The 17,998-nt window shown below is 34.4% G+C and overlaps 1 protein-coding gene across 2 annotated transcripts in view; it reads left to right on the top strand.

Annotated features, from left to right (window-relative positions):
• The first annotated feature begins 800 nt into the window (after positions 1-800).
• The window catches only part of LOC120633006 (transitional endoplasmic reticulum ATPase TER94), a 28,671-nt gene continuing 11,473 nt past the window's right edge, over positions 801-17,998 (top strand). Inside the window, exons 1-11 of one of the 2 annotated variants that reach the window (XM_039903031.1) lie at positions 801-872; positions 1,046-1,193; positions 2,182-2,316; positions 3,022-3,147; positions 4,006-4,093; positions 4,796-4,923; positions 5,567-5,790; positions 6,348-6,425; positions 6,955-7,060; positions 7,183-7,331; positions 12,700-12,805. In XM_039903031.1, coding sequence (XP_039758965.1) covers positions 1,050-1,193; positions 2,182-2,316; positions 3,022-3,147; positions 4,006-4,093; positions 4,796-4,923; positions 5,567-5,790; positions 6,348-6,425; positions 6,955-7,060; positions 7,183-7,331; positions 12,700-12,805 — 1,284 coding nt within the window. In that variant the 5' untranslated portion in view covers positions 801-872; positions 1,046-1,049. Of the gene's footprint in view, positions 873-1,045; positions 1,194-2,181; positions 2,317-3,021; positions 3,148-4,005; positions 4,094-4,795; positions 4,924-5,566; positions 5,791-6,347; positions 6,426-6,954; positions 7,061-7,182; positions 7,332-12,241; positions 12,389-12,699; positions 12,806-17,998 lie in introns of those variants that run through there. The other variant, XM_039903030.1, reaches the window with a different exon arrangement.

Genomic DNA, 17,998 nt, shown 5'->3' with positions numbered 1-17,998 from the left:
TTTGCAGACTCAACTGTGTCCATAATACATCAAAGTTAACGTCTTCCGACTATACAAATATATTTGAGTTGTATCTTTTGTCTGAAAAAAATTTAAACCCACTTCCTATTTTACTGCGAAAACCAAATGGCTATTACGTAAAGGTAAGGTCAGCAAGTTTATATCTTAAGTTAAGTGTAGTAAAGTAAAGTAAAGTAAAGTTTATCTTTTCTATAAATCATAATAGCACCTAAAAGAGATTATTATATCTATTTAATATTTCGCAATAAGGATCTTACGACCTACGCGCTTCACATCTTTACTAAGTACATCTTTACTTAGTAGTTTTTTATGTTACGAGGTAGGTAGGATGCAGAAAATGTATAATACTGTTGCTTTAATCTGGTGCCATTATTTATACGTACAATAATTTCGAGGTAGGTCCTAGACGGATACTACATTATGCACGGGTTCAAAATTCCGTGGCACTCATTTGCAGAATGAATTATTTTTCTAGCTCTTTTGCAGGGGACTATTATATCACACTCTCTTTTGTACGTCCTTTCTTTGTTCCTAACTGTATTTCTTTTTTAGTAGTCCTGGATTTATCTTTTTATACCCTAGCGTTATCGAGTCGTCCTAAATGAAACCGTTTAAGTTTTGAACTATTTTGTTCTTACCATAAATTAATATGTTACTAATGTAACGTTCTAACTTTTAAGAGCGTAATTACATAAAAAAAATAGATCATTCTATAATTATATTCATTGTTTTCAGAAAAATGCATGGCCTACGGGTAACTTCAGAAAGTTTTTTCTAATTAACAAATATCTTTCTACGGTAACAAACACAACTAGCATAGTTTATTTGAGGACTCTACGTTTACGAGTGATGTAACGTATTCTATTATTTTTACGCATACATTTTATTGTTTTTATAGTAATCATAATTTCATTTCTAAACTTGAATACAGAATTTAAAAAATTATTTAATATTAAATATGATTGATATATTTTAATAAACATTATATTTTCCTATTTGATTTAGTTTCTTGATAATATTTTAGTGTCATGCGAGATAAGTCCAACGTAGGATACCTTAGATTAGGACTGGCCATAGATGTAGAGTACGCCACACCAGATTCTGATACGATAACATCAACACTAAGGGTTGTTCACGACATGCCCAACGCTGGAATTCTACAAGGGTTGCAAGTAAGTTTATGTAATTAGTAGAGACTTAATGGTGCGGTATCATATTTTCCATATCAACTAAACATGATACCGCAATACTGCACGGCAGGAGATAAAAAAATATCCGTCCAATTATATACCCTGACAAGGGATAAAATTTGGGTGTTCAGCTTCGTATACTTTACACGGCAACAGGGTATAGGAGATTTTTACCACCGTTTATGATTACTATTACTTGGGGAGTTGATAAAACTGTGGCTGAAGATAAAATGTTGCCCTTTTACGGGGAGACAAGTGTCTCCTGCCCATATTACCCGTGCTGGTGAAGAAGGTAAAGGATGGATCTTAATGGCAGGCTCGGGTTTTATGGTTTCCCTAGGCCAATAGAAGATTGCCGCCCACTCTACAATGATAGATAATATAGATAAAAGAAACGAAAGTAATGTAATTATATAATTATCTCATTATTATTAACCGCACTATTAACTTCGTATCCTAGCACGCACATTCTAACTTTCTTAAGTTATCTGCGTTTTAAGCAATTAAAACATCGCTTCAACGTTGGAAGAAACTATCTTGAGGAACCAGCATGCCTAAGAGCTCTCTATAATATTTTCAAAGGCGTGCGGAGTCCACCAACACTGGGGCAGCGTGGTGGACTACGCCCTTAATCCTTCTGACTGTGGGAAGAGACCCGAGCCCTGTAGTCGGTCAGTAATGGGTTGATATGAAGATGATGGTGACTGTTAAATATTGACTTCGAGTTACACTAAAGCCTATTATCGCTAGATAGTTATTGCTATGCAAATAAACGTGGTAAATAAATAAAAAATAAAACAAAATTTAAAAAAAAAACGTGGTACGAGATCAGATTACTAATGCAGTTTTTTTTCTCACTCTGACATTTTAAAATGCTTTCAGTTGAAGTGTGATAAATCACTGCGTAACTCTTATTCCGTCTTTATGCACGTTTATTTTTAAGGCACTTAGTATCGTTCTTGTTTTTCAGATATGCGGAGGAGTTCTAGGAGTAGTCATGGTGTTGTATGGCTTGGTTCAATGGCGTGGAGTTATAAGACGAGGAGGTTCCTACATAGCCATAGGGCCTCTGTTAGCCAGCTCCGTATCTGATGTTCTACATTTTGTAAGAATTTAACGAAATTTATCCAATTTAAACTTGGTTGAATCAATTATATCAGAAACAAGTTTCTCCGAATTAATTGTCCGAACAATATATTCCCCTGTGACCAAGCAATTGCCCATTTCATTTTGGAACGTTGTTAAGTTATATTCTGTTACTAAGTTGACACCAAATTTAACAAGCCACTGTGGAACGTTTTATGCAAATAACGGCAAACTGTTATTATACATTACATAATTCTTTGTCCCAACCGAGATGAAATGAACTCAGTTGAAAAGAAAGAAAGAAAGTAAGCAGGTATACGTTATTGCGCAACAAGAAAAACACACAGCAACGATATAAAACACGTAAATAACTTAAGTTATACAATCGGTGGCCTTATCGCTAAAAAGCGATCTTTGCCAGGCAACCAAACTGGATATAATATGTGAAAACTTAGATATCAGATTCAACAGGTTGTACAGATTTGGATTTGGTGGATTTAACAGGATTTAACAAGTTTGGTGGCAACTTTCCTCAGTGGCTAGCTTAATTTCATGTAAACTGAGATACAGAATCGGCCTGCTGCTACGCGTAATGAAAAAGCACTATGCCCATTCTATGCGATTAAATATAAATCTTATTCTAATGATAGAGAATTGTATCTAAGTATTAGTTAGGTATATATTATGTTTAGTATAGGAACCTAAATAATATTTTTTTTTCAAGGCGTCATTACTATCGACTCTACACGCGCTGACTGCTGAAGCTGGCACTCTTGGGCTGACGTTACCCTTATCTCAGCTAGAAGAAAATGTGATCGAAGCCCTAGTTTATACCTGTGCTTCGTTGAAGGCAAGTTTATAGAGAGGTTTACTACCATCGCTTAAAGCAGCATTATTTTAATATATAACTGCTACGTTTGTCTAGTGTTTAGCGTGTTTAACGACGTACACGTAGCTGGGTTCGATTCTCAGGGCGGGCCAAGAATTGTTAGGTATTGGACTTTTCTGTTCAAAGTTCTCAGTACCAGTCTGAAGTTAGGAAATTGATGCGGTCCAACCCCTGTGCCTCGGGGAATACGTTAAGCTGTCGGTTACCACAAACTACTCCTTTAGGTTTTATATTTATTTTATATAAGTTTTATATTTACTAAAGTATTAGTAAGTATAGTAAAGCTCTTTAGACTTAAGCTTTGAGTATGCAATCATGCTAGTCATGGGATTTACAAATCTCATATGCATCCTAGCATTAAAAATCCTAATCCTTGACAATTGGTTTGAAAGATTCGTTACGTTCGAAATTCTGTTAAGTTTAATTTGCTATTTTCTATATCCGCCTAAAGCAGGAAAATAAACCTGATCGAACGAAAGAATAAAGTCAATATTGCCTGAAGATGCTCCGCTGTCGAAGCGAAACGTGCACAGAAATTAGTTTGCGAATGATATGTTCGGTGTAGTGTGTAAAGATTGACGAAATTACATCGCACAGATTCTCCTGATTTTCGCGGATTATATCAAATGAAGCTTATTGTTCAATAAAAGCATTCTTTATTTCTCATAGTAAGGCAGCCTAACCAACCGACTGACAACTTTCGATACGCCATTAGTTTATATTTCGATGGCAAGCTAGACTGTGTTCTATCTATAAGTGTGCGAAAACATTCCATGCGAGTAGAAGCATAAAATAAAATATTGTATGTTTAATTTTCAGTGTCTTAAAATTCTCTGGACAAACTGGAACCAGTGCCGTAACGATATATTTTTTTTGGATTGGTCCAGATATAACCCATCCATCGAAGGTATCAAATAGTTTTCTTACTCTACATAATTTGCCCTGGTCGTAATTATGCAGTCTAAGATGATGATAGTTAATCTTTTTTTTTTTCATTATAAATGTATGGACCAAGCAAATAGCCCATCTGATGGTAAGTGGAAAACCATCGCTTATAAACAGAGCATCACATCCCAGGTCATCAGGAACACATCCTGTAAAGTGTTGCCCTGTGTCCACCAACCTGAGACGTAGGTGTTAGGCCTCATGTGCGGGTAATTACACCGGCAACCACAACCTTCAGGCCGGAACACAGCATTGCTGCTTAGCGGCAGAAAGAAGCATGGTGGTAGTACTTTAACGAACGAGCTCTGTCACAAAAAAGCTCTACTACTACTAGAAAATCTGGTGAGGGCAGTTATATTTAACTATTGGTTTAATCCCCTCAGAACCAGTGAGTTTCTACGCGACATCGTATCAGAACACTTGGCCGCCAAGCGTGCTACCTAATCACGGTCTACGGCCAAAGCCTCACAACAAACTAGACCAGAGAAAATTCTGAAATTAAAAAATTCCCTACTCACTCCTGCCAGGGATCGAATTTGGGACCGATCACTATATAGGATAGGGTCATAGCGCTCACCGCTGCGCCTAGGAGGTTATCAAATATATCAATGCTTAACAATTAATTTATTGAAAGCTATTATACATTAAAAGAAAATGTTTCTAGAGGCACCAGTTCGCGACAAATCGAACGAAAGGAAAACAGAGATGTTAGCAAGTGAGTGGAAGTCGTTGCAGACAGAACGAAGAGTTTCACCTGGCTATACTATTGCCATCACATTATTATTATTACACGTAAGTAATAGTAGTTAAGTAGTTTACTATACAGATCAATTTCATACTCTAATCAGGTACTTATTTTTAAAGTCAGTAGGTACCTATTTGGTTTATTTATTTAACTCTTTATTTGTATACCACATCATTAATACATACAAAAAACGGAAACATTAAGAAAGAAGTAGTATACTAAAGGCGGCCTTATCGCTTAACGTAACCTAATACTGTAATGGGAGAATTGTTAATAGTCTGTTGTTGTTAACCGAAGACAAAAGTTATTATCTATACTGAATAACATTTTCCAATTCTAACTCTATTTTATAGAACAATTAATTTTGTTACGAAGCGAGGATATAAGACTTTAACTTCGGTTTCGGCTTACCCAATTCGAAGAAAGACCACATAATTCGGAAGAAATTTCACTGTATCATAGTATCTTCATAAACCCTTTACCGGCCCACTAAAGGGCACGGGTCTTCTCAAAGAATGAAAAGGGTCTAGGCCATGGTATACCGCGCTGGCCAAATGTGGATTAGTAGCCTTCACCCGCCTTTTGGTACGTTATGGAGAACTCTCAGGCATGCAGGTTTCCTTACGAAGATGTCCTTCACCGTTAAACAGACCTTCTTAAGGTCATGATATATTCCAGTATTTTTTTCAGCTTCTATCACCACAGAACACCGCACTACCGAATAGTCAAGGATACAAATGGGCTATAGCAGCGGCCACGTGGTGGTGCTCATACGCACTTTTGCTCGGCATTCGCTTTTTAATCGACAAATTGGTTGAACCACATTCAACAAAGTTGATCAAAGTTTGCACCGACCTTGAAATGTCGTTGTTAGTTTTCCAAGAGGAGTGTTATGCACATTATGTGAATGGACGGTAGGCGCTGACTTCCTTGCTACAAATCCAAAAGTATATTGTTAATTTGTTTGTCCTTCCTTCACGGCCTTATAAAGCAACCAATACACTTGACTTTTCGCATAGAGTAATTTTGGTCAGTAATTTTGTCAAAAGGACAGTGAGTAATTTTGGTCTTGTAAAAACATTAAATTTACAAAAACATCTATATTTTTACACCAAATATCCTTCTCGTTCATTTCCCAACAAAGCAAAGAAACGAGTTTTTCACCGCGAATAACACCCCGGGGCGCAGCTAGTATATTTAAAAGAGCAAAATGCATACCAACACCAAATTAGCCTTAAATAATTTCCTAAATTCCTTCTTAGTTCTATGGCATAGTTTAAGGTTCTATGGGATAGATTTTGACACAAGAGTGTAATGCTTTTGTCAAAACTTATCCCAAAATACGAATAAAACCCCGACTGCAAAAACCCTTGTCATTGTAGTAATGGGTTGAATAATGTGCAAATATGCAAATTAGCTCGATTTTCACCACTGTGTGCCTAAAGCAGATGGTATGCTTTAATGTTTTCAGAAACGAGGATTCAATGGATTTAAGGTCAATGACACATCCTCTATCTTCTTGTCGCATTATTTGTGCACCGCAGTTAAGGTAAATTTAATTACTCAATGTTGATTATCAAATCACGTAAGGTACTTTTTATAATCTAACCACTATTTTATAATCATATTAATTACTGTAATTTTTTACCTTCAGTTCATTTATGAAAGGTTTTATGCACACGCACGTCAAAAGCAACCCGCGTCTTATCTTTTGTTCTTTTAAAATAAGGTAAAATTAATTGTAAGTAACGCTTGAAAATTAACGGAAAATTGAATATTTTTTGGTTTCCCTATAGGCATGTGTTAGCTATTATTAAATAATTTTAAAGTGAGATAAAAACCATTACTTTCCTTTTTCTGTTGACTATCAAAGCCTAAAAATACACTGAGAAACATAATCGGCAGGGTGATTATGTATCTCGCGACAGGCGTGCGTGCTACCTACCCTGCAGACATAATATTATAATCATTAATTTTTCAGGACAGTTTATAAAAAGCTCATAATAGCAGGTGGGTACTTTCAGAAAATATTTAAGCTTTACTTGCTTGCTAGAAATTATAAATATTTTTACCATAAGACAGAATTTTTTATTTCTAAGAGATAATTTTCTTGCAGGTGATTTATCAGGTGGCCATTCAAATCGTGAACTTTTGACTCAATTTTTAGCTGCATTTTTTGAGAGAGTAAGTGCAAAGCATAGCTAAAATTTCCTAACGGGTGTCCGCTATCTCCGGGTAACCTCGGAGCTAGAAAAGGTTTTTATTATTTAAAGGATTGGTCCTTAACATTAAATGAATTGTTCTAGGCATTAGACGGTCTGAACTGGGTTGCCAGTGAAAGAACAATTATGGAGAAATTATTCAATGTGGAGTTTATTGCCAGAGAGGGTGGAAACACTAGCGTGTTATTGTACGACGCTGACCTCACAACTCCCTCATGCTTGGCCATGACATGGTAGGTAAAATAGAAAAGTCGGACATTAAAAAAAAATGTTTGATATAATTATGTTTATTTACTTTATATGTTTAGGCTTTTTGAGCCTAATCTTACGAAGATACAAACGTTGCTTTTCATAAAATATTGTTCGAAGTTTAAGCCTTCCACAATCCACTTCTTTAGTCATCACACACACCTAGTCAAATCATCTATCTATAATAATCTTGCCTGTTTGTATAATATATGATACGAGTTTTTACAGGTTGATTGGAGATTTCTTTATATTTTTTTACAGGTGGGGCGAAGAGTGGACGATGGCAACGTTTGACGTAATGTTGTTTGGTTTTATTTTAATGGCCTCGGATCAAACACTTTTAGCGGCTCTCGTAACATTGATATTTTGGAAAGTAAATACTGCTTTTGTACTTATTTGATACTGCTTTTGGCTGTAGTATCATACGGGTGGGAAAAGTCCCATCTCACATTAATATTTTAGTAGAATGTGTCTTCCGCTGATAATTACAAAAAGAGAGATTTAGTGTTTCAAAAGTTTAATTTTAGAAGAAGGTCTACTGCCTACGTAGAACCTAAACTACAAACACGTCTAGTAAAAGCGCTTATCTATGCACACGTGTGTAATATGATTCTTTTTTATAAGCCATTGGTAAATACGGAACTACCTCTTACATAGGTACTACCCGACACTTGATTGAAAGAAAATATTTTACCGCGTGGACGTGGTTGTAGTTAAACTTTACCTCATACTTTATGTCACAGTCTGCCGAAATAGTACATATTAAAATTTAGTCGATAAATCATAAAAAACTTGTACGTGAAAATGTATTAATATTTTAACAGAGCTAGCACAACCGTCATAACTAAAGTATGGGCTTTTTATTATTACAGGTAATGAAATTAACACGAATGTGGTCCGGAAATTGGAATGTACTAAGAAAGATTAATTTAATCACTTAAATCGACAGCCGTATAAGTATAAAAGAAAAGGGAAGAATATTGTTGAAATGATCGCTTATATTTTAGTATCTATTGTTTTAGTGAATGTGGTAAGTGGAAGCCGAGAAGATGTGACTCATAAAGAAATAAATGAAGATGAAGACGTGGCTGATTTGCAAGTTTTTGAAGCTAGTGAATATTTTAAGCAACAGCAATTTACCACAATTACTATTGACACTACGAAATCACCACGTACCGTAATGGCAGGACCTTTGTACGATTTCATCTTAAATATTTGCAGAGTAATATTAGAAGATTTCTCAAAATCTAGGATACCTACGTATTTAAACATACTTAGGCGAAATCTTAAAGGTTTGGGATCAGGGTTCTTAATGAAAAGGATGGTCAAAAGGTTTGCCAAGATTTTATATAACCTCAGTCAATATAGAGCTGAAGTTATAGAACCAAGAGTCAACAATTTTGTTAAAGTTATAAAAAATCCTTTGCCAAAACGAAAAGAATTATTTGAAATATTAAATAATATTTACACGGCAAGGCATGACGTAAAAATGGACGTTTATATTTATCGTTTAAAACGATATGGTAGGAGAGAAAAAAGACGTATTAGTAAGTATACTAGGGAAATATTTAGGAAAATAATATTTGATACTATTAAAAAGCAAAATGACGATACTAAACGAGAAATTAAACTTAAATTTGCTCAATCAATTATAGAATATTATGAATCAAGTACTTAAGGAAATTTATTAATAATTATACATAAATAACGGAAATATTCATATTCGTGGGAACAATTGCTAGGAATAAAATACAAATAATAAGTAAATACTAAGTACCAATGTTAAACGTGATTAATGTTTAAGTGCTGAAACCTTATTAAGGAGCTATACACCGTGAAATTGAGAGAAACAATCTCAGCAAGAAAACTTTAAAAAAAAATTAAATAATGATTGAAAATCTGAAATATTACATCGCTTTAACTTTTCTTTTGTTCTTGGAGTTTAGTTCGAACAGTAGCATAAAAGGATTAATTGATGCCAACCATCCGAGTGAATCCTTAAGAGTTCTTTTCTTTAATAGAAAAAGTAATTTGAGATCAGAAGGAATTTTCGTGACATTTCTACGTAATCTATTAGAACTGCTGACAACAACGTTTCCTGAAAAGAAGCTTCCGAAATACTGTCGAATTCTGAGCCGATATGTAAATCAGTTGCAATATAGGTACTCCAAAAAGTTAGCGAACCATTTAAGGCACATGTCTCGAATGTATCGAGACGAAGTGAAGAACGAGCTAATATTGTACAAACAGGAGCTTGCAAAGAAACGACAGCATCAAACGGATTTTTTAGATGCGATGGACAAGATATTTACTTTACAAGAACATATACGTCTTGATGATTACATTTATGAACTAAATAATTATGGAACGGAGGATAAATTATTTATAGACAAAGAAACAGAAAATGTCGTGAAAAATGTTATTATGAAAAGTATACTGAGACTAAGTTCTAAAGATCGATCCGAGCTACAGAAGAAACTGAAGAAAGCTGCCAAAGAGTTTAAGTTTAATTGGGAATTTAAATAAAATGTACCTATCTTAATTTAAAACGTTTAAGTACTTAGATATAAATGTTTTATTTCAAATTAAAAAGTTAATAAAGAGGTCTTCGAAGGTGAATGCTAACATCCAATAAATAAAAACCTTGGTATTACAATCCAAGGTCATTACCAAAGATACTATATTAATGTTTTAAATTTTTCGAGATACCCCGTTGATCATTATACTGTGTCAATCAATCTTCTTATCCGGTATAATTAAATTCACACATAAAGTTCGTTATTGCATTCAATCTTACAATAAACTAGTGGGACACTTTCTTGTAAACCGTAGGATTGACTTTATTTCTTCAGTTTTAAAAATTAGAGATGTATTTATGTGTTAAAAGTACAATGTCTCAAGTCCACTGACATGGTAGATCGTTTAAATACACCAAAAAAAGAAAGGAACCCAAAACTTAACGCGGTGGGTCCATGATGTGACCCATCAATAAAGGCTTCCTACATAACCTTTAATCTACCACTTGTAGTAATAGTTTAACTGGATGGCACTGAAAAATGGATAGTGGAACTCTAGTGGACTTGTAGCTGTCGAGTTTGGGCTTACTAAAATCGGTAGACTGTAGAAACTAGAACTGAACGAATACTAACTTTTAATACGCCTGAAGAAGAACACAAGGCAATAATGTGTTAGATATTTTTATTATGTTTTTGTTTAAGCCACTGATACAGAATTAAAATATAAATATAAATTTTTAACCTAATTAAAAGAAAAAGAACTTTAAAATTCGTCGTTTCAAAAAATAGACACCAAATATGCTTGCTTGCATCTAAAAACATCGATGTATCGATATTTTTCGGTTGATATTTATAATTTCGATGCATTGATGTATTTCACTAATACATTAGTTCTTAAAAAAATTATAATTTGCTACGTATACACTGCTATAATTAAATTATTTAGTCAATTACATTTGTTAATAAAAACAGTAAGTATAACTCAGCACGAATCCTTTTTTTTTGAATCGACAGTTAAGGCTTGTGCTATTGATCTTTTATTGTTTTCGTAGTTAGCTATGGCAATAGCTTTATCAGACATTTTAATAACTAATTTTTGGAGCTGGTTCACCTCCCTTATGCGCAGAGTTGGCACCACAAAGTCGAGATGCTACAAAACAACGAATATTAGTCGAGATGGCAATTGTAATCATAGTAACATATTAAATCAATGTCATGAATCTGGAAGGCATGAAACACAAATTTTTCATAAATACTCGGATAAATGATCTACAAGTGCCTCATTATAGATATCAGTTACATATCTACATTATAATTTTATTTCTATATAATACTATCAGGTATCATTTCGGGTATTCCCGGAGGTGGAGTATAACATTTTCATAAATCCTTTTGTGCACACAGCACAAAACCTTAGGCACACAATTTATTAACTTAAAACGAAATTAAAAATCGCAGAAAACTGAAAAATATGCGAATTATAAAAACAAGCTTTGACGAAGTTTATTATTTTTTGCCCTAAAAATGTCACTTTGACATTTCTGGAGCACAAAAACAGGCCACGGAGATAAAAAATATAATTGGCATCTCTTTCTTTCTTTTCCTTTAAGTAATAAACTTTATATGGCCAAGTAGCCGTAACGGAAAATATTCCTATATTATCTGTAGTTCAAACATTTGTTATTACTATGGAGGGTAGAGGTAAGGAGGATCATCTGTGTATATGAAAAAGTGTCGTCAAAATGTATTAAATTAGGATGGCGCCACATTTGCATCAAGGTAACTCTTAAAAGAAGCGCCAAACCAAATATTGTTAGAGTAGGCTTGAAAAATAAACAAGGAAGTAAGGTTATATTTACCACAATATTTTGTACAACGTAAGTTGTTGAAATTCTCAATAATTAACTACTTTAGTCGATAATGACATTAAATTTTTTAACTCTGCATACTTCAATTCATCTACGATTGCTACATTCATACCATACCAGTGCATCCACCAGCGCCATTGTGGAGGATTTTTGAACTGTTATTTTAGCGCATACAACTGGACACTTTTTCAACTTTTCTCCCATATAAAATGACTCTCCTTACCTCTACCCTCCATAGTTATTACATTTGTCGCTATGTGGCACTATGTAATGATTATTCAAACTTTATTATCAATTCATTAAATTAAAAGTAAATCAATATTTTACTGCTACTTGAATCAACATCAATGATGCAAATTAATAAAATAGAAATACCTCAAAAAAAGAAAACCGCAAAATCTGAATATGGATTAAATTTTCGATAAACATCATTTTAATAGAAACCGTAGGGAATCGTAAATTATACTTACAGGCATAGACAAACTCCAATGCTGGCAACATTGACGTTATCGACAGAACAAATGAAATACGGCAACGTCACGCACAGCAGCGGACTCATGAATAGGAAAGAGTGATTTAGACATTCGGTGTTACAAATACTTTAGTAATTTAATAATTTTAACTATATTTAGTGATTAAAATGGCAGATAATAAAAGGTGAGAGCTTTAACATGTAAATACTTAATAAAATAAAGTGCTAAACGTGTTTTTAACAAATTGTTGTAATATCATGGAGACCAATAATCGAAAATTGGCTTGTCATCATGTCTAACATTACAGTGGTGCGAAATGATTTCTATGAATATTCTATACAAAATAATGTTACAATGGAATCGTTTTACTGTAAAGAACGCATTTAAAGCGATGTAAAGAAAGTTAATAGATTTTTTACCGACTTCGAGGTGTACCTAATGCCACAGTTTGGACACCGGGCGTTTTAGATTTTCAATCTCATGCATTTTGTGCAGCTCTGATGATCTTTCCACCGCGATCCTGCGTCGCAAGGACAGGCCTAACCGTCTGATCGTCGAGGAGGCCGTGAGCGATGACAATTCGGTGGTCGCTTTATCACAGGTTAGTTCTTTGTCTTTTTTTCGCTAACTAGACCTACTTTACATTTGGGCTATTACTAAGGGTTAGCGTCGTATTTTATAACGGTCTTTGGAAAAGTTCTAATTGGCTATTCAATCTTATGACTAGGTAACTATTAATTGTGTCTACTATTTTACAAACAAATGCTACTCTTAACTCTATTGCTTAATAGATTTTAAGACTGTATAGTGCACTTAAAATAAATAAAAAACGCTAAAACTTAAATTTTCAGTTGACAGCCCAAAAAGGTAGTGTCATCTATTATGACTGACAATATTGAAATGGGTCACTTAAGTTTTAAGTTAGTGATTGTGTGCAACTGATAATCAGAACTTAAGATGTTGTATTATATGATAATTTTAAACTGCCAAGTTGTATGACCATTTAAGTGTTTAGTTCAACCAATATTGCTTCAAAATTACAAAGGGTTGACATCACAATAGGTCACGGGTCTTCACAACCAGGTGCTACCATAAGGTTAGTTTAAACAGAGTGAAAAATTCCCGAGTATGTATCAATCCATAAGTCAAATTCAAATATTTCTTTATTCAAATAGGCACATAAGTGGCACTTTTGATGTGTACATTACGTGTAAAATATAACAGTGAGTTGTTGGCGATAACTATATTCCTCAACATAAAATGAAAGCTACAAGGGTTCTAAACGCGCCCTGGTCTAAGAAGAAGCCCACAACAAACTAAGCCCGTTTTTTTTTTTTGTTATTACACATTGTCACTTAAAATTATTAAAGGAGCAACTTGGTTAGAGCAAAAATTTACACCCAAGCATTTTTATCGTTGACATAGTCCTTAATACTATAAAAGGACTTATATACTTATAGTAATACTATATATACAAAAGTGTGTTTGTTGGTTTGTACTTACTCTATGTTCCAACTAATCAACTTTAATTTTGGCATAGAGTTAGTTGAAAGGACTAGAGATTCACATAGACTACTTTTTCCTACTACTTTTGGTTCCTCCAAGGATAAGAATGCAAGTAATAATACAGCAAGTATTAATACATTGATACAATTTTCTACTTTAAGATATCCCATTCAAAGGAGCACATAAATTGCTCTCTCATTTTTTGTGTACCATCTGAACCTAAGAAGAATAACATCCTTCATGGAGCTTCTTCCGACTTACATTAGTTCAAAATATTAATGTTTGTATTTATTTAGTGTCAAAGATTAAAATTAATATGAACAAAGACAGGATGCACACAAGGAAAACGTATGTCTATAGAGATTTCTTCCAGAAGCATTTTATAAAGAATCCAGTTACAAGTTGTCCAACTTTAAACCATATTTTGTCTGTTGCACCATTATTATGCCAGATGCTATCATTAAGTCAATAAATATTCATAATTTTTTAATTATTTGTTGAATAGCAAATATTATTCTTTATGAATTATTCAATAAAGGTGAAACGTTTTTGAATAAATTAAACTAGAGCTATAGAAAGAAATATGTCTACTCTTGCAATTGTGGTATTTTTCATCAAAAATATATAAACAGAATGGCCAACACAGAAGTTAAGGGTTAATTTTCTTTAAAAATTTGCAGGAATACTCGAAACTAATCATTGAATAATAGGTTTGTTCAGTATAGTAGAAATCATCATCATCATCATCATATAAACACATTACTGGCCCACTACAGGGCATGGGTGTCTCCCAAAATGGGAAGGGGTTAAGGCTGTAGACCACCATGCTGGCCAAGTGCACAATGGTGAACTAGAAATAGCTGTAATGATTTTGATTCCAGATTACTTACTTATTTGGGCATAATCTTTTTCTTATCCATTGCAATATAATAATTACGTCTAATTTTTTTACTTGCTATTAGAAAAATTTGCTAATTTCATGCTTTTACAACAATTAGTAAGATTTGTAAACAATTACTTCTAATAATCTAAAAACTTATCTGTCAACACCATCTAATTTTACAACCGTCAAGCCAAAAATCAAAACCGCAGTAAGTGAGAGAATGTTACTGTATTATTGTAGTGCCATTCTGTGTTCAAGTGAAAGTAGTTTAAACATCAATTGTATGATGGAAACCCCTATACCAGCTAGGTAAAGAGCTGATAATAATCTTGAAACTGTTGAAGAGAGAATATATTCATCGAATATTGGTTTAGTAGTAGTGGAGCTTTTAATGATGGAGCTGTTCCGGGGAAATACTACCGCCATACTTTCTGCAGCAAAGCAGCATTGTTTAATTTCTGTTTATGAGTCCGAAGGCATAGCTGCCAGTGTAATTATATGCAAATGAGGCTTAACACTTATGCATCAGGTTAATAAATATAATAAATAAATAAATAAATATACTACAACAATACACACATCGCCACCTAGCCCCAAAGTAAGCGTAGCTTGTGTTATGGGTACTAAGATAGCTGTTGAATATCTTTATGAATATAATACATATAAATACTTATAATATACAGATAAATACCCAGACACTGAAAAACAATCATGTTCATCACACAAACATTTTCCAGTTGTGGGAATCGAACCCACGGCCTTGGACTCAGAAAGCAGGGTCGCTGCCCACTGCGCCAATCGGCCGCCAAAATAATGGACACAGGGCGGCATGTTCGTTGCATGCCCTGCTTAATGGGCCATCTGCTTGGTCCGTCAACTATCTAATGAACAACATCCATCTTCTTGGGTTGATGGTTAAAAATGAGTAGAGCAATCAATAAAATTCGGCGCATTTTCGTACAAGATGTTATGATGAGATTATTATTTATGTTATTTTACATTGTTTTGCTTAGATTGCGTCGGTACTTAATAGGTCGCTTCTAGGCGGAGTTCGCACCAATGCGTTTTCGCCGCGCGTTATAAAGCCTTAAAAGAAGAGCGCTCTCTTATAATAGTAGAAAGTAAGAAATGTTATCTGTCACAAGTGACAAGACAATTTTTTAGGTCTAACTAGGAGCTAGGAATACTTTAGGACTAGCGGTTTCCCGGGACTTCCTCCGAATACAACTTCTTAGAAGTTTCCCTTGCAAACTTATTCCGCTATTTTCTATGTAATATATATCATTGATGAAGTATATAATATATATATCGTTGATGTTCTTTATAATATGTTTGTAGATGTTGTATAAAATTAAATTAAATGTTCTTTATCCTTGAAAAATTGTCACGAACATCCGAAACATAAAATTAAGACTTTTAACAGTGAAAAATGTATACCTATTGAAAATAACTTTTTTAGTTTAAGATAACAATTAATAATGCCGTTAACTTTTGTATGGAGATTTAGGCGAATGGGCTTATAAAAAAACTCGAAAATGCCTAGCGATGCATAGTAACACTGTTAGGTTTTACTCAACTTTTTTTACGCTCGTTTGTCCTCGGCTTACGGTTTAGTAGACGCGGATCATTTACCCACATAACAACAACATTATATTTGATATTTTTGACTAACCACTCTAATTTCTTATGTTTGTGCTGGCAAATCATCAAATTGTATAATGGGGTAATTTAAAATACGAATCAGCCCCGGGATGCATATAGTGACGCAGTCAGGTTTTGACGCGACTTTTTTTGCGCTCGTGTACACTCGGGCTTATGGTTTAGTGGACGCGGATCACTCACCACATAGCGACGCGATTATACCTAATGTTGTGAACTGACCCACTTTTTCATTCACAATTTGGTACGTCTCTGCTTGCAAATCATCAAGTTATACTGAACACATGCAGTTACCACTGTCTTTAATTGGGTCCATTTTAGTATTGTTGTTTTTCACGATATCGAGTGTACTAGAACCAGTGGCGGGCGCAGGGTATTTGAAATGGCATGAAGCATAAATTCTCCTACTGTACGAATGATATATAAATGTTACGACAGTCAGTGTTTTTGCGCATGTATGAAGTGCACTTCACTGAGTGAGATCAATTGCAGAATTCACTTTACCTAAACAAACCTATTGTTTGTCTTTTAAAAGGGAATACCTTGTGTGCAGTGCACAGCTTCCTGCAGGGCTAGCACAGGCAGGAGACAAACATTATATCCCCCCATCTTATCCCCTGACAAGGATATAGTTTACGTGTCCATCACGCTAAAGCGCGGGAACATGAAATAGGAAAAGTTTTTCCCCGTTTATTATTACAGATATATCATTTGGATTATGATTATATCCCCTGACAAGGTATATAGATTACGTGACCACCTGCTAAAGCGCGGGAACATGAAATAGAAGTTTTTCCCCGTTTATTATTACACATATATATTATTTGGATATTATTTCCACTCGTGCGTCAAATTTTTATCCTTTTCCCCGGGGAGATATAGTTTTAATAACCTTTTCCCCTAGTAGGGCGTGCACCAATACTGCGCTTTCCGTTTCGAAATAGCCATTCACGTCCGGTTGCCCCGCACTATGTGCTATCTGCCATGCCCTCTTGCACAGATTTTTAGCCTAGCTTGGAAATAATTATTGGTGCCATTTTTTTTGTACGCACCTCTCTAAACTAAACTAATTTGGGATGTCTTAAAAAGTTTTATTATTTTCCACTAAGAACATAGTGATATGGATGGTAAAACTTCATTTTGGTTTAGTCTGGAGGTTTGTTGACAACAAAATTGGCACCGGCACGTGCCGTACGTATTTACATTAGTAAAATTAATAGAGTAAAGATTAATTTGCTATGCTCCGCTAAAAGCAGGGGAATCTGCATGGTGTAATTATAATTACTTCAATCTTTATAATCAAAACCAAACTGATCTTCGGATCTACAGATTCTCCTGCTTTTCGCGGAATATAGCAAAATTAAGCTTAATTTTCTCAATATACCATGGAATTCTGCAAAGTAACGCCTGCTTCTATCCAACACATTAAGTAAAATAATAAACTAATGTATACTCAATCAACCCATAATTACTTAAGAACATAAAATCATCATCAACATCATCATTGGACATAGGGCGTTCCGAACTCCACGATTCTCCCCGCGACTCGTTTGATTTCGTCTGCCCAAGGTGGGCAGACGAAATCAAACGAGTTGGGTGTCATAAAGATATTAAAAATAAAGCAATGCTCGGACAGATGATAATGCTGTGCCAGAAGATTAAGTGTTGTAGTTTCCCCGTGGAGAAAAATATCTCCTGCCCATTTGAGCAACGTGCTGCAATATAATGTGAACTCATACGTTTATT

The sequence above is a fragment of the Pararge aegeria genome, chromosome 21 (genome assembly GCF_905163445.1).
Source record: "Pararge aegeria chromosome 21, ilParAegt1.1, whole genome shotgun sequence".
NCBI classification, from domain to species: Eukaryota; Metazoa; Arthropoda; class Insecta; order Lepidoptera; family Nymphalidae; genus Pararge; species Pararge aegeria.
This window is presented reverse-complemented; position numbering and strand designations above follow the sequence as displayed.